Below are 25,264 nucleotides of genomic sequence, written 5' to 3'. Positions count from 1 at the left end.
CATTCTAGGTAAACAAGCCCATATTTGGTTGAGCCAACTGTTGCATATGGGAGCACCTATGAACATAGGCCAAGTGGCAGGAGTGGATTGGCTATTGCAAGAGTATAAAGGTGTACGAATTCGGCTCAAGATAGTAGAAGAAAATCCATGGTTGTATAGTAATAAGGTCCTGATTAAACTGCTGAAGGAAGATTCCTGTGTCGTGCTTTCTTGCGGGCGAGGGACATGACACTGGGGAGCAGGAACTCAGTTTAATTTTGCCTCAGGTTTAAGTCAAGTAGTTGTATCACAGTAGAAATCCTGTAAATGTTCATTAAATGTGTGAAAAGTTTCTATTCCAACATCACTCATCCTAGCAATGGCCCTCATGCTGTCCCATGTCACTCTCCTGAGGTGCTTAGTGGTATCTAACTGGAGGGGCCATAACCTCTGCTCCTCTGCCTAACTTAATATATCCTGAGTTCATACTTAAATGGCCATTTCATGAAACTTTATGTTTGCCACTGATATGGCTAGCAGAGCTGAAAATATCAAGAACAGTGCAGCCCTTTTTGGAAACCTAGATTGAGATAGGAGAGGTATCTTAGTAAATATCACACTACATCTACCTTCTTTTTAATTTTTCTTCTTTTATTCTGTATTTTCTGTAAATGTTCTGTAGTTTATTTAGGTGCTAAGGTGAGACCATGTGATACATTAAATTTTTCTTCTTGTTTATGTATTTTAGGCACTAGCAGGCATGATATAATTGTGCAGGAAAATTCTGATGCTCTGCTTTGAGCAGAAAATGCTTATTGGTACTGGGATCACACAGGACACAGCATCTTTGCTTCTGCCCAGTGGAAGAAGCTGCCTTCAGCTCAGATTCTCATCAATTAGTTCTTCCTCCAATGAGTGGAACATTTCCCCACTTCACTAAAGCAGAGAAACAAAAAGGACAAAAATGAAGCTCCTGAAATGAGAACACAAAGCACTCAGGCTAGAGAATGCTAAGTAAACAAAGCAGTGTTTTCTGCCTATAAGAACATGGTACTTCTGAGTGCAAGGTGCCTTAGCGTACCACCAATAAACACTGTATTTAAAAACAATTTCATGCAACTGGGTCAGCAAAAGCCAGAAGGTTTTGTTTAACTAGCAATACAGACCCTTATCCAAAGAAACAAGATCCAATTCAGACAGCAGTAGGACCAAAATCGCCCAGCATATATAGAAGAGGTTCAGGGCCTTGAGTTTCAGGACCAGAACACAGGCTATTTTTACGGCCACACTGACTAAGAGTGGGCTACTCTCCTTAGTATGGAAGAATCCAGATGAGGATCCCACTGAATACCCTTGTGGTTTATTGCATATATTTATGTTCAGTGTTATGTGAACTATGTATGCTGAGCTCTCATTTCATTGAGTGGATTCAGTTAATCTTTTGTTGGTTTCTTAACATCTCAAATGAAAAATCTGTCCAGTTGATTGATGCAAGTAAAATTTAGAGTGGACAAAATTAAGGACTTTCAGAAAGTCTTTGCCAGGTTGATGTTTGACACATTATAGCTCTCTGGAATAAATGACTCCTGGCTGTGAGGTAGAATTATGACAGCCTAAGAATGGACAGCTGTCTGGCAAACTTGCCTTTTTCTACCTCAGTGGGATTATGACATCAGATATAATTCAGCCAATCATTTCCTTCCTCCTCCCCTCCCTTCTTCCCTCCCTCCTTCCTTCCCTTTTATTCCCCACCCCCTTTTCTCTTTTCACTTTTTTTTCATAAACCAGTTGCTGTGCTGAATAAGTCTTTGTCTTTTCCTTCAAGAAACACACAGGCTTATAGAGGAGGCAGACAAATAAGTATCATGTAATGTGACAATGTCTAAAAGTCAGAAAAGAGTGATGAGCTCTAGGGGTTGGGTGGGGGTTAGAAGATCTGTTAGTGGAACTCGAACTACTACATTTATTAAAAGTGCAACCATAGAGAAATTCCTTGTTTACTAGAGGTTAGGAAAGCTATTCCAGCAAGCTTATAGAATACTTGAACTCAAAAAAGATGCTTAACTTTTGGTGATGGTAAAAACTCTCAGAATCAAAGCATGGTCCAAACTAAATTGCAAACCAAAAATGGAAACAAGGGGCAAGATGTGTTCGATCCTGAGTCTACAAAATGTTAAAATAGCATTAAAGAATGTCAGGACTGCAAGAGATCTTAGAACTCATCTAGTCCATGCTTTTCATATTACAGATGAAAGAAATGTGACTCAAGAGTGATTAATAACATACAAAGTCATTAATTCACAAATAGAGTGTGAAACAAAGCAACAGAGTCCATGTTCTATGTTTGTTTCTGTTAGTCAACTTTGGGTCACTGTTACCAAAATACCTGATGAAAACAAAAGAGAGGAAGAAAAGTTTATTTTGAGCTCAAGGTTTCAGAGGTCATGGTCAGCCAACTCCATCGCTCTGATCCAGAGGTGAGGTAGAACATCATGGTGGAAGGGTGTGGGAAAGGAAAGCTGCTCAGCTTATGGCATCAGAGAAGCAGAGAGAGAAGAAGGAGCCATGGGAAGATATAGCCCATGCCATACCCCAAGTGACTTACCTCTTCCAGTCATGCCCTAGCTGCCTAAAGTTACCATCCAGTAATCCATTCAAATGATTAATCCAGCAAATGGATAATCCAACGAAGTTATGGTTTTCATAATCTAATCATTTCATTCTGAACATTCTTTTATTGCCTAATACATGAACTTTTCGGGGGACATCCAAGATGCAAACCATAACATTCCACCCCTGGCCCTCCAAACTCATGTCCATCTCACAGTGCAAAATGTATTTAGTATATCTCCAAGACTTCCCATAGACGGAACAGTTCCTATTGCTCAAAAGTCCAAGTTCAAACTCTCCTCCAAGACTCAAGGGAAACTCGTGGCTGTGAGCCCCGGTAAAAATCAAAATCAAGTGACATACATCCAATATCCAATGGCACAGAGTAAGTGTACCCATTCCAGAAAGGAGGAATTGGGGCATAGAAAGAAGGGATGAGAACAAAACAAGACTGAAACCCAGCCGGGCAAACATCAGGCACCATGGCTCTATGTCCAGCATGCGAGGCCGTGGTGGTGAGATGTGATTTCCAAAGGGCTTGAGCACTGTTCTTACAATTTCTTTTTTAAAAATTGCCTACTTGATAATATCCTAAAATAATCAAATTGAGACAAAATTTAGAGCATCAAAATATTCTCCAAATAGAATCTTTACTTATCTGATGTTTTCAATCATTAAGGGCACTTAGGAAGATACCCACTATGGGTATGGAAATTCTATGCTTGTGTCAAGTAACACCATCTGAGAGCTAAAAAATTGGGCATCAACTGCTTGACTTGCTTTTGATGGCAAGTGTTCTAGGGTTATCCTCTTAGCATTGATCACAGGCAGCTGGCTTCAAGAAACAATCATATCAAGATTGTTTATATAAATATTATATAGTACTATATAAATAGTACCAGTGGTGCTAAACTACTGAGTCACAATCCCAGCCCTTTTTATTTTTAATTTAGAGTTAGGGGCTCACTAAGTTACCCAAGGCCTCACTAAGTCACTAATGCTGGCTTTGAATTTGTAATCCTTCTGCCTTAGTCTCACAAGTTGCTGGGATTACAGGCCTGCGCCACCATGGCTGACTTGGCTCTATATTTTCTTAAAAATGATTATTAAAGACACCTTTCAACTATATTGTTCTATAATCTTTTTAAAAAGATAAATGTATTTTAGAATTGGTACCAGGAAAATGTTTCCATTCAAAGAAGATGCATGTACTTTAGAATCAAATAATCATAATCATAAAATTATTTTTCTTTCTGCTTGGGCTTACACAAAACCCAGAATTGAATGTGAAATGAGGTTCATTTGGCTCCAAATTAAGAAATCTGTTTTTCCTCCATTCCTTTCCTTCTTCCTTGCTCCCACATTTTAGGAAGGAGATGTCTAACAAGTAGTTTTTTTTCTTTTTACTTTAGTAATTTTTCTACTGTGATAAACTTACATGTTGGACTCTTATAAATCCTGATTTTGTGGTGTACAAATTTAGGGTATATTTGCTTTTTCCTTTACAAAACTTCAAACAGGGGCTGTGGTTGTGGCTCAGTGATAGAGTGTTTGCCTGTACGTGTGAAGCACTGGGTTTGATCCTCAGTGTCACATAAAAAAATAAACAAATAAAATAAGGGTATTGTGTTCATCTATAACTAAAAATGTTTTTTTAAAAAAACTTCTAACAGTGATATTTTCTATAAGTCTTTCACTGTAAGCCATCTCAGATTCTTTTTTGGAAGTAGTGTGGATGAATAGCAAGTTAGTGGAACATTCCCCTAATATTTTGAGTCTTTGAATGGAAGGCTTGTTTCTGTTATCAATAAACACAAAGGTCCTGCTATGTTCAAAGCATGCTCCTGAGTTCTAGGGAAACCCAGATGTAGGAAGGCTGGAGGTTTTAACTGTCTTGAGGATTTTGAGTCTAGTTGTGGGACTAGAACTTAAGAGGAGATAAATAACATCAGGTAGCACATTCTAGGGAGATTTCAAAATATGGTTCTATCCTAAGACACTGTAAGTTTAATTATTAAATTAGTAACATGGACATTTGGTCAAAGCATATTCTGTTTTAAATCAGCAGCTTACCCATTCATATTTTGGCTAATGTTTTCCCAAGAGTGGCAAAGTTTTTTGGTAACTGTTTTTGCTAACTTTTTCAGATAAATATTCATAGTAGCAATTCATGTTCATGGTAGAAGTTTGGAAAATTGGAAAATTATATAAGAGCTAATTAAAATCATCTAAATAATCACATCTTGGATTTGTATAATATAATTTAACACAATATATAATGTCCTGCTTTTTTCACTTAATATTATATAGTGAGAATTTCTAGATATTAGATACTCTTCAATAAAAAGATAGTTTTGTAAAATTTTTCATTGATCGATTTACTCTACCATCATCCTGTTATTGGAAATTTAGATTATTTCAATCTAGTTTTATTTAATATAATACTACGATCAAAATTCTTAATAATACCAATCATAGCATTTTTTTGAGCACTTACAATAGCAAATGCCAAACTATGCTGCGCACTTTACATGAATTATCTTATTTGGTCTCATAATAATTCTATGAAGTAAGAACTATTGCCTTTTTACAAATGATGAAACAAGGACTATAGGCTAATTAAGGTGCTCACGGCAAGGAAAAGGATCTAACCTCTAATTTGTCATAAACAACTGTTGCGGTTCATTTTTTATGATTAAATAAAGTGACTCCTATTATCTATTGGAATATTCATTTGACTCCAAATTAAGGGATCCGTCTTTCCTCCATTCCTTCCCTTCTTCCTTGCTCCCACATTTTAGGAAGGAGATGTCTAATGAATAGTTTTTTTTCTTTTTACTATAGTAATTTTTCTACTGTGATACACCTACATGTTGGACTCTTATAAATCCTGATTTTGTGGTGTATGAAAAATAGCAGGAAAGCAGGCTCCAGAAAGGAATCTTTCTTTTTCATTTCTGGAATTAAGAGAAATGAAAACAAGAGGTGGTGCAAATTCTGAATTTTATGGCAATTCGATATAAATAATGTTCACATCCTTTCAAGTACCTAAAGAAAGGAAACTGATTTTAAAGTTAGCTTCACCTCCATGATTTCATGAACAGATGATTTGCAACCTGCACATCATTTGATGACATAAAGCAAGTGGTTGCTTCTAAAATGCGTAGTAATGGTTGAAATGACTTCATTCAAGTAGTTCAAACCATAACTCACTGTGGCTGAATGCATTCTTTTGAAATGGTGACAGATGGGGTGGGAACTTTTACAAAGTCTCATTTAAAGAATTCAGAATTAAATGAAGCTTTATAGTGTTCAATATCACATACACACATATGCTAGCACATTCTACCAAATCCTATCCAAACCTGAGGGATTAGTTCTAATTTGTGAACCTCCTGGAGTTAAAAATCTGTCGGACACCCACCCCGTGGGCTAAGAAACAAAGCAAAAGGTAGAAGTAAGAAAAATTGAAATCTTAGTTCCAGCAAAATTCATACAGGCAAGTCCTAGGCGGCATGAGAGGTTTGAAAGGTGAAAAAATAAAGGAAGGGTCAAAGAAGTGATTTCCTCTGAGAGCCTAATAAAAAACGTCTATGGAGGGTTAACTTTTGCTTTCCAGGCACGTGTTGTCACCTAGAGCCCCGCGTGCGGAAGGTTCTAGGCCTCCCGCTGCCTGCAGCCCCTGCCCGCAGGTGCGTCTGCGCCCATCAAGGGGTCGCACCGCCGCCGCCCGGGTCTCGGCGCCTTCCACTTCCCTGTCCCATCCGAATCCGGGTGGCTTTGGCGCCCCTCGCCTTCGCCCCGCTGCACCAGAAGTAGCAACACAAGCAGGAGCAGGAGGACAACCAGCACCGCGGTGCGCAGTGGGTGAGTCCCAGCGGCCGGGCGCTGCAGGGTGGGGCGGGGTGGTACCAGCGTTGCCCCGACGCGGCGTCCCTGGCAGCCGCCCGCCCACGTCAAGGTTTGTTTAATAATCGCCAGGGTATATATGGCCGGGGCTGGCCGGCGGGCGCGGGGGAACCAGGAGGGCGCGCCGGGCAGCGGATGAGGCGCGACCGCTGCGGCCCAGGGCACCCCCCCTGGCATCCCGAACCCTGCCCGGTCCGACCCGAGGGGGAGGATGGAAACACCAGCCGCTATCTGAGCCCCCCTGGAAGATATCATCCCTCCCGCTACACCAGGCTGCGGTCCTGCGGAGGCCACTGCTTCGGCCCCTCCACGTCTTGGTCTCCCAGAGCGGAGCCCCGCAGAAAGGCGAGCGATGGCGGAAAACCTGAGGAGGCTGGTCTCGAACGAAACTTTACGACGGTTGCAGGACAGAGTAGACTCCTGGGCCAAAGAGTACAACGTGAGTCAGGGCGGGGTCCCCGGGGCTCGCCCTGTGGTAGTTCCCTGCACAGTCCTCACTCGCCGGGCTTTCCTGGGACAGGCCTCGGTGAGGCCGCTTTGCAGAGCCCGGGTGTTTGTGATTCCTAACGGGAACCTGAGCCTTGGACTGGGATGGCGGGAAGGAAGGGCACGTGTCCGGTGCCTTTTGGCGCTGGAGTGGCGCTTCCTGCGGAGCGCGGGACTCCGCGGCCACCGGGAAGTTAGCAGAGCACCTTACCTAGAGTGGTAACCAAGGACGCCGGCGACCTTAGCAACGGGAAAACCTGTGCCTGGTCCAAGCCTGCCTCTCTCCCTTCCGCCCCCAGCGGGCGGAATCCTCGTTGCCCACCCCACCACAGATTTATGTTTTTCTACACCTCTCCTCCTGCATTCCCCCAAGTCTCCCACTCTGAGATATCCAGACGCATCAGAACGAATTTTTATAAACTTATACCCAGGAGTTATTGCCCAGAAGTTGGTGAAAAGGACACCAGTTAACATTTCCTTGCTGGTTAGTGTGGCAATTAAAGTGAGAGTTTCCATACCAACGCAGAGTTCAGGAGGGCTTTTGCGAGAAGCCAATATTCTATCTCTATCATCAAATCCATGCTCTGTTCAGATCTCATTAATCCCTACTTCCACTCGGGCTTCCTGTAATCACCCCTGCCGCTCGCCCCCAGAAAATAAAATTAAGAGTTTTGGATCTGCCTTACATTCGGGTCTGTGTGCTTTAAATAGGAGATTCCCACTCTTAGATAGCAGGTAGAGCCATTGGGCAGAAAAAAAGATGCTAACTGGAATTTAACACCTCTCCTGGTCCCCTGACCCTGTCCTAGGTTCCAGGCCGGCTCTCAGTAAAGCTAGCAATTTAAGTAAATTACCCACAGGCAATTTACTTAACCTCTCTGGGTCACAGTGCCTCATCTGTTCAATGGAAAGGGTTGGACTAGATGTAAAGTTCCATTCCTCATCTCACAATTTTTTGCATTTAGATCAGCTCAGTTTCTGAGCTCTGGCTTCTCAGGAGTCCTTTGGGGTCCTAGTTCACCCTTTAATCAGGGCTTCTGAAGTGGAGGGTGGCTCAGAAAACAGCTAGAGCTTTTCCTTCACTTTCCCTTCTAGTGTCTAGTAGTTTCTCTCTTTGCTCTTTTTTAAAGAACCAGCACTGACCATTCCTTTTCCACCTAGAATTCAGAAAAAAAAAAAATTATCACAAAGGATTTGGGTTCTCTCCACCACTTTTTAAAGTACCTATTTGCTACCTAATCTCAGAAAGTTGAGAGTAAGAAATCCTAGTGTGGCCTGAGCTCTGAATTTTAAAAAGCACTTTTTTTCACAGTGTTTAACACAAATGGCATTGGCATTTGGTGGAACAAATTAAATGATTGTTTTAGAAATTCCCTGCAGGTTCTGAGAAATGCCATTGATTATTCCATTTTTCTATTTTTGGTAGCAACCTGTTTCTCTGTTGGCATTAAAACCATTTCAATGTAGCTTCCCCTTCACACTCTAAAGACTGCACTCACAGGGACCAGCAGGTTTCCAAACCCTTCTCCCTCCACTCCTATTTCATCTCTTACTCTTGCTGATGAATCTCATATCTATATTCAGGACTCGTTCTCTTCTGAGCTGCCACTTCTTTGATTGCCTATGGACATTTTAAATAGTGAGTGCTATTGTCATGTCAAAATCAAATTAGCCTAAAATTGAATTTAGCCTCTCTACAGCCCCAACATAGATCTCCTTCCTAACTTAATTGTCTTCATCATGACATACTCCACGCCTCTTTCACCATCAGGATCTGTTGGTTCCACTCTCAGAATTCATACAGACTCTGAACACTTTTCACCACCTCTGCTGCTACCACCCTGGACTATTGCAAAAACAATAATCCAAAGTGATTCTAATGAATGTTAAGTCGATCAAGTTACTCTTTTTTTTTTTTTTTTTTTTTTTGTCAAACCTCTTCAAATTTCCTGTTTCACTAGGAATAAAAACCAAAGTTTCTTCAATGGCCTTTGACCTCTCTGACCTCATTTATTACTATTCACCTTGCTTAATTCACTCCAGCAATACTGGCAATACTCACTATCCCCTGGAACTTTCTATGATGATGGGCAGGTTCTGCACTGCCCAATAGGGGACTAATGGGTTCTTGAAATGTGGCAATTATACACAGAAGAACTGAATTTTTAATTTCACTTATTTCAATTTATTTTTAAATTGTTACATATGGCTAATGGCTACTGGCACGGACAGCATAATTTCTGCTTTGGGGTATTTTGCACTTGCCTAGAAAACTTTTCACTTGTTGATATTTTTGAGTGAAATGTCAAAATCCTCAAGTTCTGACTTCCTTCAAGTCTTTGCTTAAATGTCACCTTCTCAGAGAGGCCACCAGGACATCCTGTTCACAAATGTGATCTCCTTCCCTCACCACTGGCATTTGCTATTTCCCTTCTCTATTTCTTTAATAATACCTACATCTTCTAATTTTTGCCTACTTATTTATTTTATTAGCAGTTTTCCCTATAATGTAAGTTCCAGAGGGCAGTGTATTCTGCTTTGCTGTCTTCTCAGCATTTAGAACAATGCTTAGCACCTAATAGTTGCTCAACAAATTCTTAACAACTGAATGTATGCCAGCCAGCCAGTTTCTTTGACTCATTTTTCTTCTTAAAACCGTATATCCAATACAGAATTAAAAATGTTCCCCAAATATCTTTAATTCAGCCTTTGTTGAAATTAAATTGAAACCAGAAGCCACACATTTCAATTAGGAGCACAAGTGAGAAGATACACATGTTTTTTTGCAAGCAGTCTTTGGATACATAAAGAGAGAGGGCGAGAAAGTCATCTACATACCACCTAGCATAAAATTTTAAGTCCCATCTAAAATTATTTTGTGTCTTTTCATCGAAAGTTTGGGTTTTGACCAATTGCTAAGTATGTTCCTGCAATACAGCAAGCCTGTTTTATTAGTACCAGGGACTTTTGACTTAAACCTTAGGATGAATAATATTCATTGTAGCAAACTCCCTTTGTTAAAATCTGTTGTAGAGAAGTGTGTTTATTAAAAGCTATAAATTATACCTGCTATGGAAGGTTGATTTTGCTGACTATGACCACTTTGGCTCAGTTCTAATTAACTTGAGCAAAATAAAAGCCCATGTATACTCCTTAAGAATTAGGAATATAATTAAAATTGTTCCCCCCTGGAGAGCAATTATTCTCAGAAATTTCTTTTCAAGGAAAACAAATAAATGACAGATTAATTCTAAAACATAATGCACAATTTGGATTTTCTTCCAACTAGCTAATATTTGTATTAACAGATCCCATTTAGTTTTTCCTTTAAATTTCCCTGCTATTTTCTTCTTATCCTCTCACCACACCAACTGTAAGGAGCATCACTAGCATTTCGCAATGATCTGTTTTATACAATGACCTGTTTCATTTTATCCTTCAAAACAGTCTCTCCTTAGCCATGGTTCCACTTTCCTCAGTTTCAGTTACTTGCAGTTAACTATAGTCTAAAAATATTAAACAAAAAGTTCCAGAAATAAACAATTCATAAATTTTAAATTGTGTGCCATTCTCAGTAGTATGATGAAATCTCTTACTGTTCAGCAATTCAGTCTCACCTGGGACATGAATCATCCCTTTGTCCAGAGTGTTCATGCTGTATATGCTACCTGCTTGTTAGTAGCTTAGTGACTCAATTTCCAGACTGACTCTTGCTGTATTGCAGTGCATGAGTTCAAGTAATATTTTATTAATTATTATTAAGCGTCAAAGAACAAAAGTAGTCAAGCAAAGAAGGCATTGGGATAAAACACAGAGGGACAGATTAGCTCTTGCACTATTACAATACTGCAGGACATATACAATTTAAAAACATTGAGTATAGTACAGTATGTATAGGATTTGGTATCATTTGTTATTTTAGGCATCCACAGGGGTCTTAAATATATCCTCCATGGATGAGGGGGTACTACTGTATATGTTATTAGACAATAAGTTCTTTAAAAATATAATTTTCTGCCTCACATTTGAACACACACACACACACATATTTAACTTGACTTGTTTTTAATTTTACAACATCTAGCAGTTTTCTGGGTCCAAGGAAAAACTACTTGCTTATTTAAAAAAATTTTTCAGAAAAGGGGTATTTTTCAACCACCTTAAGAGAAGCAAATACTAAAAACAGCAGCAAACATTGTGGACTCATTTTCTTTTAGTCATTGTGGTGATATTGCCTTAGAGTAAGCCCCATTCCAAATGTTTGAGGGTTATGCCTTTAAAACTTGACTTCCTCTGAAATTCAGGAACTTAGTTTGCACATGTGACTTTTGGAAGTTATTTTCCTCCTTTGTGGTTAAGAGAGCCTTTATGGTGAGAGAGTCATAGAGAATTCCTTCTTGTTGAACCAAGAACTACACCAATTATTGAAAGCCTACTAATGCAGTCAACAAATGGTGATTTACAAATGGTTACTCAGTGGGTTACGTACTATTTACAAGTTTTTCAGAGCTTGCTTATTAGCAATGTGAGCTGCATCTTTTTTTAAATGGACACAATATATTTTATTTATTTAGTTTTTAATGGGGTGCTGAGGATTAAACCCAGTGCCTTGCATGTGCTAGGCAAGTGCTCTACCACTGAACCACAACTCCAGCCCAGTGAGCTGCATCTTAATGATGAACCTCCAACTGACAAAAAGGAGGAAGGATAGAGGAAACAGCATGTACAAAGGCAGGGAAAACTGAAGAAGCCGACATGGGGTGGTGTGCTGTGATTGGTTCAGAGCAGGGGGCGGAAGTGAGGTAACTCTAAGTAGGAGTGAAATGGTGAGGAGTTCTGGGGAGAAGCTAAAAGTGTAATGCAAGAAGAGAGAGGTTTGGATCATATTTTGGAAATGTTGTTCTCGTTGTCCCATGATGGAGAAATTTGAAACTCTAGGGAGAGTGGATGAGGCTGGGTGCTGGGGTCCAGCCCTAGCAGGGGTCGTAGTGGTCATAGGTGATGGAGTAGGCGTAGGTGAGGTGGAGAACAAAGCAACACAAACTCAAGGAATGGATGCTAAGTTCTAAATTTTATTTTTCTCAGCCAGCTTTTTATACATTAAAAGGTTGACAGTTACACGTGTTTTTCCAGAACAGGAAAAGATCACAAGGAAAAATAAAAAAAATATCTTGTATGATCATTACTAGACCAGGCAATGAAGTATTCTAATTATTTTTAGTAATTGTTTACTCGTGATAACCTATAACTAAACAATGACATATTAATATTGCTTAACTAATCGTAAAGGTTAAAGCAAGTTCAGCAGGGTTGAGTAAATGTCAGTTGTGTGGCTACTGCTGTGGTTAATAAGTGCTAGACAGTTTAAGCTAACAATAATATGACATCATCTTCTACTGTGTGAACTTAACATTGAGGAACTTTTTCTCCGGGGGATAGGTGGCCAGTAATATTTACAGCATTTAGTAAATCCTAATCTTTAAGAAATGGAATATCTTGCACTCTTGTATGTATACTTTCAAACCAGATTATAACATGTCCTGATTTTACATCTAAATATCCCGTGGGAGAAAAAGGAGGGTCTAAATCCAGGGGCTTAAGAGGTATCCCTCTGTAAGGATGTCATGGCTTTCCATTAATTAAATAAGCATTGTCATAAGGTGTTTTAACTGTAGAAACTCTATTTTCTTTATTTCTTCTGTTCCTGTTAATCCTTCCTGATGGGGTTGGAGTTATTTGCCTACATACTTCAGGTCATCTGAGAGTAGTCAACAGGGGATCGGCAGCTAGAATCTATTTTTGTATTTTCTCATAATATTCTTGGTTACTCAAAGTTTCATTACAATGACTAAATCTGAAATCACTGTTCCATTAGAAGTCTGGTTTTTATGTTTTAACCCTGGTTCTGTTGAGACCCCTATTTTCAGGGAAAACACATAAAATATTAATAGTAAACCTACACATATTAAGCAAGCAAGGAAGGAAAAGTCTGCAACCGAATTCCCAATATGATGAGACTTTGCAAACACCCTTATTACTCAGCGGAATCCTTGTCAAGCACTGAGGGGAATTGCAGGTGGCGTAACAGCTGGGTAATACTTTAGGCAAGAGATTGTATGAATCAATCTGTCATAAACTTGCTTAGTCAACAAGATGATTCCAAGAATGGTTCTTAGGGATCCTGCAAGAGTATAGTGCCAGAATACCCGCAATTTATCTTGCAACATCTGTATCTTTTATTGACAAACTGCAAAAATCTCAAATCACCTTCTATGTGGAACTGAATTCTGAATACCTAATTACTTCATGAAAGTTTTAGCATGAGAAGAGAAATTCCCCTTACCAAATTAGCAGCTCCGGGGTAAGTCAACTCTGGCCTGAATCCCTCCTCCATCTGAGATGCTTTTATTTCCCTTCAGAGCCCTGTGGATTAGGGAGTTAAGCTGTGTTAGATGCTCTGAGATTTGTTATTTCAAAAAATTTCCTCTGTTTAGTTATAGTAGCAAATGTAAATACTTTACTGTACCTTTGATAATCCCAACTCCAAAGTAGGATTGATGAAATTTCTTAAAGTAAAATAATAGACACCAAGATAGCACAGTCTAGAAATCTTGCATTATTTAATGTGTGAGTGGGGCTATTGGGAAGTACTGGAAATGCAAGATTTCCATGTACATTAGTCTTCATTTGTGTTATAGATGTCTACACGAATAGGGGGAAACAGCATTATTAAATACCCACACATAAAAAGGAAGTATTATTTGAGATATGTCTTCTGTTTGGTTTAGGATAAGCTTTGTGGTTGAAATAAGAATCTATGCCAAAATACGCCTGATTCTTAGTACAGAAGGTTGTTGTAGTTGCTATGGTGCATACAAACAGACTCCCTGCCTGCCTTCACCCTCCTCTTTGGGAGACATACTTGTACATTCTTGAGGATTCAATCTAATTAGTAAATTTCTAGAGAAAAATTTTCTTCCATTTAAGACCTTTATTTCTTTACTGACCAGACCAAGCTGTAGTGATGAAGAGCTCCCCACATCTCAGTGTCCAAATGGAAGAGATATTTTTCCTTGACGTAGTCTGTCTGCTGGTGGTTCTCCTCCATCACTTTGGGGTTATGTCTTTAAAACTTGACTTCCCCTGGAGTTCAGAGACAGCTCTGTCCCTGGCTTAAGTGCAGCACCCTCCATCTAGTGGTGCCACCATTCCATCATGTGACCTCAAGTGACTGCAGGGAAGAGCAGTGTAAACTTGTACTGCTCTTGAGTGATGCCTGCCACCCGACTCGTCATCCCTTAGCCAGAAGTGCCAGCCAGCCATCATTTGATGGTACAGATAAGTCCTAAGAAATGCATGACGAGGTGATTTTTGTAGTTGTGCAAACACAATAGAGTGTGCTTACACAAACTAAGCTGCATGGTCACTAGGCTGTTTAATCCATGGACCACCATCTTGTAAGTGGCCTGAGGTCGACTGAAACAGCACATTATGCCACACGTGATTCCGGTCACATTATGCAGCATGTGACTGTAGTTATGTGACCCCAATCTAATTGTGAAGAAATGTGGGAAGGCATGCAGGATATTGAATTGGTGCTGCCCTTTCTGTCATAATTTCTAACGATCAACTTATTGCAAAACAAATTGATGAGTGACTAAGGTAGAACATTTTATTTTTTAACAGAGGCTATCAACTTTTTCAATTTGACTTTTCTTGTTTTCTTCTTGGACAAACTTTTTAATATAAGCATTTCAAGTTTAATATTTAAGGAGAAGAGAGAACTTTGTTGCAAAACAAACAACAAACAAACAAGCAAACAACAACCTCCCAGGCATCATAGCTTCATGCAATACAAATAATTCTACTCTAACAAAACTGAATGTTTTTACAGTCATCATGTTTACAAAAGGAGACAAGAAGCCCATAACTGTTTTGTAGAAAAGGACACATTTTCTTTATGTTAATAAGGCTGGGGTTACTTTCCTGAATATTCTACTCCTTTTTATTTCCTGTCACTATCTTATCTACACAGAGCCACTAGAATTTGTTTGGTCTATTTGTTGAAGTTCACTCCTATAACGTGACATATTCTTATTGATCTCCCTGCCTTTATGCATGCCCACTTCCAATCCAAATTTGATACAGGTCTCCAAGGAATCATTTTTGTGACTTTCATTGCCCACACCAGGAGTTCTCAACACAGGCAAGACTCCATCTTCTAGGGCCCTGTTTTAAAAACTAACCCACAGGAGTCAGTGCATTTTATTTCACCACACAGCACATATAAACTCTTGTATTTATACAGTCAAAAGCCACATAACTACATTAGACTATAGGTACAACTGGTGGTCCCCTACAACTTAATGGAGCTGAAGAATCCTACCACCCAGTGACATCATGGCCCATTGACCTGGTAAGCACATCATATTACTCATGTGTTTGTGGAGATGCTGGTTAAGCAAACCTATTGCCCTGTTGGTTGAATGGAAGTATAGTGAAACCAGAGTTTGAGATGAAACTCGATTCTCTGTTCCTGTTGGTGGGTGGGGTTTGCTTAAGTTGCAGGATCTGCAGCCAAGAAAGCCCATTTCAGTGTTAGCAGCTAATCACAGCAGGGGATGCCTGTTGGTATCAGCTCTCCTAGAGTTGCAGTGGGCAAAGCTGGATTCTTCTCTGCTACTGTTGAGTGGTGTGTTGTGGCTCTTAATGGCAGACTATGACCTTCAGTGTCAGAGCAAATACCAGCAGCTCACCACCAATTTCTTTCTGGGTCCTTGTCTTGCAAATTCAATGAATAAAATCCATGGATGCTAATGGAAGGCAAGAATGAAAGGAGTAGAATTTATTCAAGTGAGAAGAAAAGAGATAGAACTCTTATGGGATGCTAGGGGGCCTGGTAGGGTTGCCACTTAAAGGTACTTGTCTAGGGGCTTATATAGCTACTGTAGGGGCATTGATAAATATCTATGCTAATCAATTATGGGAAAAGAACCAACTCTATTGGACAAAATCTATGCCAACCAGATACTGGAAAAGTACCAACTCCATTGGTTTGGTCCATGACCTTCTAATTGGCTATGTCCTCTTAGACCTTGAGTTTGAACTTTCCTGTAACCTCCATTAGGGTCTGTCCCCACTTCTGTTTTTACTGCTGCTCTGGGACAAAGGTTTGGCTGGAGTATTTGGAAATTTTCTATCAGTTAACCTCATGGAATAGCCTTTACATTAAAATAAATTTAATTGGGGCTCATTAACTATCTGTATTATTCTATAACACACACAGTTAGGCGTGGTGGCACACACCTGTAATCCCAGTGGCTTGGGAGGGTCATGAGTTCAAAGCCAGCCTCAGAAAAACACAAGGTGTTAAACAACTCAGTGAGACCCTTTCTCTAAATGAAAGACAAAGTAGGACTGAGGATGTGGCTCAGTGGTCGAGTGCCCCTGAGTTCAATCCTGATACTGAAAAAAAAAATAGCACACACAATTATGTACAGAATACACTTGAAAGAAATAATAAATTACTGTACTTTTTAACATTAGAATGTAGTCCTACTTATAAAAGCAGTTTACCATAAAACAGTTTGCTGTGATACTCCAACAGCAGCCTCAGACATCCTGCTTACCATGATTCTAGATTGCATCAAGAGGACACATTAAATGATTGACATGGCTGTCTAGGTTTGTGTAAGTGTACTCTAAGATTATCCCACAATGATAAAGTTGCCTAACAACACAGGTCTCAGAACATATCACCATTGTTAAATGACTGGAAACAAAAGTTACACAAATAATTCTTATCTTTATTCATTATGATGTATTTTATTTTTCTATTTTATAATTCGTAGTTGTCACCTGAGGCTCACTAGTGCTGATTTCACTAACCACTGATTTTGTGATACTCAATCTTGGTTGAACATAGGAACCAGGCCCAGGTCCCACGCTAGAGACATTAAAGCAGAATTTCTAGTGTGATGGCTTCTCCCCAGGCTCCTCAGATAAAGACCTTCCTGTTATCTTCTTGGCTCTTACTACTTCTTTTGAGTCTGAACTCTGAAATCTGGAACTAGTTTTATTACAGTAGATGGCACATGGCTTTGCATTTATTTATGCTTATCTTAGACTATGCATTCCTTGAGGGTGAGAGACTGCTTCTCTCAACCAGTGTGTCCCTAGCATCTAGCACTAGTAAGCCCCTCCATAAAGATTAGTGGAGAAATAAGTACCTGAGTGAAGCAGAGAGTAAACTTATGTATGTCTTCTACTTCTGGAAGCCACTTTCTTCCATGGCTCCCTAGTTCTTTTTCATTTTTATTGCTGATTGTCAGCTACTTCCTGTTTTTGTTTTATTTTTCATTCACTGGTCCTTCTTCAACCCGCTTCTGATATAGCAAGATGGCCCTGCACTCTGCCCTCAACCCTCTTCCCACCACACACCTCCACAAGCCACAGTGCTTGTGGCTTCCAATTCCATCGGCAAAGGGTTTCCAAGGCCACATCTCCAACTCCCACCTCTCAGATGAGTTCTAGACCTGTCCTGCATCTGTCTTTGGTAAAGCATCCAGGGGAGAGCTAGGTTCTAGTGCTGGAGGCTGCAGGAATGGGTTTAGGGCCCTGTTCAACCATTGTCTTTTCAAATTACTTTGTTTTGTTTTCCTGCATTGGTGAACTCTGGTTGATGATGACATTCACTTTGTAAGGTTGTTTTGAGGATTTGATGAAACAACAGTGTATATAAAGCTTCTTGTGCAGTGGCTGGCTGGCATACAGTGAGTGCTCAATAATTGCTAGATACTATTACTAGACATTTCCACCTGAGGGTCTTTTGGGCCTCCTAAACTATCCAAACCCAAACTTAGTCTCAGCCTTCTCCTACCTCTGTTTCTAAATCTTCTGACCTCCTCCAAGGTAATACAGGAATCAGTTAACCTTGAGTTTCCCAGGTGTAATTTGGGACTGGGAAAGACCTTTAGGGACCTTTGCTTTGTCCACAGCCTTCAGCGTCTCTTGGCTGGATAGTTATATCTGCCTACCTCCCCACCAGGCTCGCTCTCTAACACAAACTCTGTGTGGTCTGCTCCTGCAAAGGTATTTTTACAAAATGCCAAGCAAATCTGGCCTTGCCTCTCCACCCTTCCATACTTTCCTCAGAGATCTTCCAATGATAGGACAAAACCCAGAACCCTTCATATGGCAAGTCAACGCTTTCAAATTTGATCTTTGAACCCTGAACTCACTTTTCCCTAGTGTTCCTGCTGCTTGTCCTTGTACCTGTTGTTTCTCCTTTTGAAATGCCCTTCCCTCCTCCCCGCAACCCCTCACCAGAGCTTTTTCTGTCTGAAGTTCATGATCGACACAAAGCCCTAACCTGCTCTCCTGGTCATTTACTCCCTGTATGCTTCTTGTTCTCCACCCCCCTTCCACAGCTGGTGAACTCACTGATGATAGGCAACTTCTTCTTCTTCTTCTTCTTTTTTTTTTTAATGTAACTTTGTCATTGGAGCTGCCAGTCCTGGGACTTACATGTAATAGGAACTCAATGATTTATGAAGGAATGAATCTGGTGAGGCTATGCGTTGGCAACAGAGTTCCAAAGAGTTCATGTCTTTGTCCTTTTTATCCTGTGTGGAAATGTACTTAGTAGAAAAATGTGACCTTACTATGTCTTGAATATCATGTGCAGTGCTTTGTGTGAGGAGCTGTGGCATGTTGTGACAGGTCTTGGGGACAGAATTGTGACATAGTATATTGTATCCCATGATTTAAGTTGTGTATGCAAACTCATTTGACAAACATTCCTTTGGGTGTGCAATTATGCCCAGGCACTGGGCAAGACGTCAGGAGCAGATCTTAATGACACTGTAATCCTGCTTCTGATTTAACTGTGTTTCTCCTTTATGCTAGACTCCATGCCTGAGTTAGCTGGAGAGATCAATCACCTCCTAAATGTCAGGCAATGGAGCCTTCTATCTAAATGGCTTTTCTAAAAGAATTCAGCTAGTGCAAGGAATCCAGATTTGAACCAAGCCCTGCTCTGTCCCTAAGTTACTGACTCCCTGCCTTGCTGCAAACTACCTCATGGTTTCTGATTGTTGAACACCTCCTGTCTCTGAGGTGCTAGGCATGTGTGGCTTCCATTTAGTTCTCCTAACCCTCTTATTGTCCCTATGTATAAGAGATGAAATGGGCTCAGAAAAGTTACAGAACTTATGAAGGATCACAGAGAACTGTGGCAGGTGGCAGAGCTAAGATTCTCACTGGGGTCTCCTTGACTCCTCAACTTATTCTCTGTCCTCTTTGCAAATGGCACGATCTAGCCAGAGAGCAACAGTCTTATAAGCAGGCAACTGAAGTTCAGTGTAATTGTGAGACACACGATGACCTAGCCAAGGAGCGGCTGGTGCAGACATAGCTGCTCAGGGTGTGGGTTGCTGTGTTCTGGTCGGGTCAATACTGTGTTGTTCAGTCACTCATTCAGCAGTGTTCGACCCTTCAGTTTGCCGCATACTAGTAACAATAGATGCAGTCACAGGAAAGAAAGGCAAACTCATTAGTAGAACTCAGTCTGTTTGGAAGGAGAGGATGGAAGGACAAGATGAAGGGAGGGAGGAAGCAGGGTTGCAACAGAGCTAGTTGCCAGGCACAGAAAATAACCCAGCAGCCCCTCAGTTACCAGCCCAGCCCATCCGCCTTCCTCACTAGTCCCACAAGGCCCCCCAGGGTCTGCCCTGCCAAACTCTCCGACCTATGCTTCTGTCACCCTCACCTGCTTGTTGTCCTCCAGGTTGTCTGATGTGTTCCTGCCTCAGGGCCTTTGACTTGCTGTGCCCACTGCCTGGCAGGCTTTTTCCCTTTTGCTTCACATCCCTGAATCAGCCAGGTTTTAGCTCACGTGTCCCCTCCTCACAGAGCCCTTCCTGATGGCCCTTCCCATTCACTCTTTGTCCCACCAGCCATTCCTCACCAAACACTAACCACAATCAAAATGTCAGTGTAAGTCACTTATCAAGAGCATGGGCTCTGGAAACAGGGTTCCACTCTCAGCTCTGACAGCTCATTAGCTGGATAGCCGTGGGCAAGCTTCTTAACCTCTCTGTGCCTCAGTGTTCTCATCTGAAAATGGGAATGATAATAATAGCACTTTTCTCTCATTAGGTAACCATTTCAGGGATTAACTGGGATTCTGTGGGTGAAGCACACTAGTGCCTGACCTATGGAGGTGTGCATTCAAATAAAGACTGAGTCATCTCATTTCATTCATCCATCCAGCGCCTGCCAGAGTTTGAATGATAGACAGGGCAGAACGCAGGGCTGATCTTGCAGGAACAGGACAAGCACAGTCTCTGCCCTAGAGGGGGCTTCAGCCTGTCCAAGCCACTTCCCTTGTTGGCACAGATAATGAATTTTACTTGTAAACTTTCGCCCAGAGCAACTGTTGCTCTCCATTCTGGTTACTATCCTCCTTGTGCTTCGCTTCCTGTTCTGGGATTTGTGGTGCTTGGGGGACACTGATGGCCAATGCTTGATTGTAACCTGAGTGACACATAAATCTACACAGGTTTACACCCACGTGATTTATTTCTTGCTTAGAGTTTTAATCCTTATTTTAGAATTATATTCAATTAGAAGTTTGGCTAATGGTGAAATGGTAAAATCTCACGACAGAATGACCAAAGCAAAATCATAACTAAAGGCACTCTTCCCAACCTCCTCGTCTTCTGCGTTCATCACCTCGAAGGTTCCATAGATACTGGATCTACCTCTTCCCCAAGTCTGCCGAATATCTTCTTGGGCTGGTTTTCACTTCCTCTCAGAAGCCTTCCCTGACTTTCTGAGACAATGGACTCAGAAAGACCTCGCACTCAAGCTGCGTAAGGAGACTTTTTGTTCCACTGCAGGGGAGCTATCTACTTGCCCACCAGTCAGCCCCTGCGTCTTTTTCTCTTATTCTCCAGTGTATCTTTAATGCAGACTTTTTATTATTTTTTGCTGTTAAAAATTGGTCTTCTCACTGTTTGACCCAGTTATCCCAGTCCTCAGTTTATATCCAAAGGACTTAAAATCAGCATACTATAGTAATGCAGCCACACCAATGTTTATAGCAGCTCAATTCACAATAGCTAAGCTATGGAACCCACCTAGGTATCCTTCAACAGATGAATGGATGAAGAAACTGGTATATGTACACAATGGTGTATTACTCAACCATAAAGAAGAATAAAATTATGACATTATGACATTTGCCAGTAAAAGGATGGATCTGGAGATTATCATGCTAAGTAAAATAAGTCAATCCCCAAGAAACCAAAGACTGAATGTTCTCTCTGATGCTCATATATGAATACACAAGCGTAACTCCACATCATGTACCACCACCGGAATGGGAAGTTATACTCCATGTGTGTATAATGTGCCAAAATACACTCTGCTGTCATGTATATCTAAAAAGAACAAATAAAAAGAAAGGTTAATTATAAGAAAAAAATTAGTGTTCTCTTTGCATGTGTAATAAAAATTGAATTTATGCAGAGGACAAGAGCCACTAAAGCAGGTAAATTAGCAATTTGTACTGTGCTACAGAAGGCATGTTCATTTTATAAGAGGGCTTTTTGCAGACTCCACTGGGTAAGAATATTGCCATAAAAGCAACCCCAACTCTTAGTGGTTTAACACAGACAAACCGACTTTCTCAATCATGTACTAGTTCAGCACAAGTGCGCAGTCAGAAGCATTACAAATCTTGTGGCTCCACCATCCCTGATGTCCCTGGGTCCTCTGATGGCCCCTTCTGCATTTGACTGGCCAATGGGAACGAGAGATCGCTCAGGAGGTTTTCTTCTTGGCCACTTCCCAGACCACTAACTGAACAGTTTCAGGGCCACGCACAATCCTGGGACTCTGGGGCAAATGGCCCAACGTGTGTCCAGGGGAAAAGGGGAACAGGTTTTGGTGCCTGCCCAGCAGGTTTTGGGTGCTGCCCAGCCAGCATTTCAGAGCCAGGCAGCCCCTGGATCAAGAAGACCCTTGTCTATCTGCAGCGGGTCCCAGAGTAAAGGAATCACACTGATTACTGCTGTTTTGACTTTACAGACAAACTCGTGTGATCAAAATCTAAATTACTGCCTTGAACTCATTGAACAAGTTGCCAGGGTGCAGGGACAGCTCTTTGGGATCCTCACTATTGCAGCCCAAGAAGGTGAGAAAGGCGCACGTTTTCCTGTCCCACTCCCCGCTACTTGTCTCTTTCCTTTGTTTTTGTGTTTGCTGACTGCGTTGGTGTGCAGTTTGCTTTCTCTCTCTGACCTCTGTGTGTGCTCTTGTAGGAGGACATAATGATGGTGTGGAAACAATCAAGTCCCGTCTTTTGCCTTGGCTGGAGGCTTCTTTTACTGCTGCTTCCATGGGAAAACCTGTTGACAGCAAGGTTCCTTCTCTACAGGTAGGAATGCTAAAGAACAACCCTTGATTTCCTGAAGCAGTGCAATAAAACCGAGATTAGAAGAAAACTTAGCAAAAAATATCATAATTTGGGATTGCTGGTTTCCATTGGACGGTGTCAATTCCAACAGCTGGAAACCAGACTAGAAAAGAACATGGACATTGCTTAAGGCATCAATATCATTATGTCTGGGTAAATAAAACATCGTTATATTAGTTTGTTTTCCAGAATCACAACAAAATACTTGAAGCTGGAATAAAATATAAAGAAAGAAGGTTAATTTAGCTCAAAGTTCTGAAGGCTGAAAGTCCAAATAGCAGAGTGCTGGTTCTAGGGGAACTTCTTAGAGGATGTCACTGTGGTGGGAACGTATGTGGGAGATAATAGAGATCAAATAGAGGCAGGAATCCAGTATGTGAGGAGGGCCAGGATTGCTTTTTAAACAACCCTTTCTGAGAACTACATCAGTTCCTTCTGAGGACAGTGCGCTCAATGACCTAAAAGTCATTTAAGGTTCCACATCACCTCTTACCTTGCCACTCTGGGATCCAAACTTCCAACACACGAACCCTCATAGGGCACACTCGAACCATATTCAAACTACAGTGATCACCAGCTTTACTTTTAAATGGATGTACATAAATCCCTTTCTAGAGGCCACTATTTTAATGAAGAGGTCCTAAGAAGACAGTGGTTGAAGGATTCTTGCTTGGAGATTCCGGGGCAGAAAATCTGTCCTGGTCCCATGGGTCTTGGTAGGGTCTAACCATTTAGATCTGACTGAATTAGGACAATGATTTTACCTACCTAATAATGGGGTCATTGTGAGTATGAAGTGCAATAAACATGAAGAACGCTTGCAGAAGTTCTGGCATATGGTAAAGACTCTATGGATGTCAGTTGTCACTAAGCAAGTTTTCTCCCTGAGGATTTTTGAATGCTTCTCAAATTTTCACTCCTTTGGGTATTAGTCTGGGTGTAGAGATGTAGGATGATGCTTTAAAAGTGTTTTTTTTTTTTTTTTCTTTTGTAAATCAAAGTGTAATTTACATACAGTGAAACCCCAGGTCAGTGAGTTTTGACAAATGCATGTAGGGGTGCACCTCACACCCTTATTTAGAGATGAAGCATTTCTGTCACTCCAGAGTGTTCTTTGTGCCACTCCAGGGCAAACTCTCTTCTGATTTTTATCACTCTAGATCAGTTTTGCCTGCTCTAGAACATCATGCAAATGGAAGCACACATGATGTGCTCTTCTGTGTCTGACTTCTTTTGCTCGGTACTGTGTTTTGCAGTCCATGTCATTTCACATGTTCAGACTAACTTTTGATTTGTGTTATCTTTTCAGGACACATTTGATAGGGAGAGACTTAAAGGGAGTAGTCCTCGGGACCTACAACTACTAGATTCTGACTTGAACACAACCCGTAATCAACTCAACCAGGTTAAAGACGAGTAAGAGGAATGCAAGTTATCTTTTTTCAAAAAGAATTGTTCTCAATTTAACTTTGGTTTAAATTTGAAGGAGAATAATGACTGGTGTGAAATGTGGGTGTTTTCAAATAAGTAACATGATTTGTGTGTGTGTGCGTGTGTGTGCGTGTGTGTGTTTGTGCACGTGCATGCACACTTGTGCACATTTGTGTAAGTTGAGAGTCAGTGTCTGAGTATGGGGACAAGACACCAATATAGTCTGTGATCCCTGGTCCCTCACCTCCATCTGCAGAGCTCTTCCTCCTCTGTAGACCACCATCAGATCACAACTGTAAATAAGTAAAGACTGTAGATGAAAATCTATGCTTGGGAGGAAAGATCTTTTTAAAAAAGATGCAGAAGGGGAAGAGTTAAAGAGGATCAAAGATCAGCTAAAGAGGAAAAGGAAGAGAATAAAAGATAAAGCAGCTGTACAATTGTTCTTTTAGGGGCCTATTGATGCCTGATGGAGAGAGTTAGAGTGAAAAAAAATAAGATTTTGGAATAACTATTAGGTATAATGATGTATTTAAAAAAATTAATGGCAGGCAACAGCAGATGTCAAATGAGGCTTTGGGTAGTCAGGGTAGCAAGCACAGGGAATCACAGCAAAGAGAATTGCAGGTTTGGATTTGTTCTTGAGGAAGATAGACAAATATGCATGAAATTGCCTTTGACATAACTTGACAAAAGTCTATTAATAAGGTCTTTCCACTTCCACAGTATTGCTCTGTTGCTTCAGGGGGTGGGACAGCAAGGAAGTCTGTTTTAACTAATTAAGACTGTGATGGAATAGTGTGTAACTCTCTGCCTTGTTCTCATGGGATGACCTGTCTTTTCCCCCAAATAAAAATATCCCTATTGATTTAGTTTTGCTTGATTATAAAAGCAGTACAAATTTCCTCATCAAATATATACAACTCTTAAAAATGTAAGAATGAAAATAACTGTTACCTCACCCCTGTCAACATTTTGGTATATTTGGCTCCAGACATTTTTCTATGTACTTATGCCTTTACATGCATCCATGCACTTTCCCACTTGAAATCAGGCAGTGAGCAGTTGTACATCTGCAGAAGTCAAAATGTATAACCGTAATGTGCAAGAACATGATTTCTCTGAATCTCTTTATTCAACCCATGTCAACTGATCCTTATATTTGCCTCTTCTAGGTCTTTTCTGGTTTATTATAGTCACTTTTGTGTAAAATATGAAGTTAATAGTGCAAACTTCTATTCCGAGCTGTTTTTGCCCTGGCACGGAGTTTCCTTTCCCCTTATACTTCTTTAGATTGGCATCTAGGGAAGGAATGCTTGAATAGTGTCCTGGTGCTACAGGTAAGATCCTTTGGTCTACTGTCCTCTC

The 25,264-nt window shown here is 40.8% G+C and overlaps 1 protein-coding gene across 2 annotated transcripts in view; it reads left to right on the top strand.

The window, feature by feature from the left end:
* Window positions 1–6,591: 6,591 nt before the first annotated feature.
* Spata18 (spermatogenesis associated 18) overlaps window positions 6,592–25,264 on the top strand; it is a 37,408-nt gene continuing 18,735 nt past the window's right edge. For both annotated transcript variants that reach the window (XM_047565650.1, XM_047565649.1), the window contains exons 1-4: window positions 6,592–6,937; window positions 22,078–22,183; window positions 22,311–22,426; window positions 23,775–23,881. In XM_047565650.1, coding sequence (XP_047421606.1) covers window positions 6,851–6,937; window positions 22,078–22,183; window positions 22,311–22,426; window positions 23,775–23,881 — 416 coding nt within the window. In that variant the 5' untranslated portion in view covers window positions 6,592–6,850. The remainder of the gene's footprint in view (window positions 6,938–22,077; window positions 22,184–22,310; window positions 22,427–23,774; window positions 23,882–25,264) is intronic.

This window comes from Sciurus carolinensis, chromosome 10 (assembly GCF_902686445.1).
Source record: "Sciurus carolinensis chromosome 10, mSciCar1.2, whole genome shotgun sequence".
Taxonomy (NCBI): domain Eukaryota; kingdom Metazoa; phylum Chordata; class Mammalia; order Rodentia; family Sciuridae; genus Sciurus; species Sciurus carolinensis.
The sequence above is the reverse complement of the archived record's forward strand: the minus strand, read 5'-3'. Positions and strand labels throughout refer to the sequence as shown.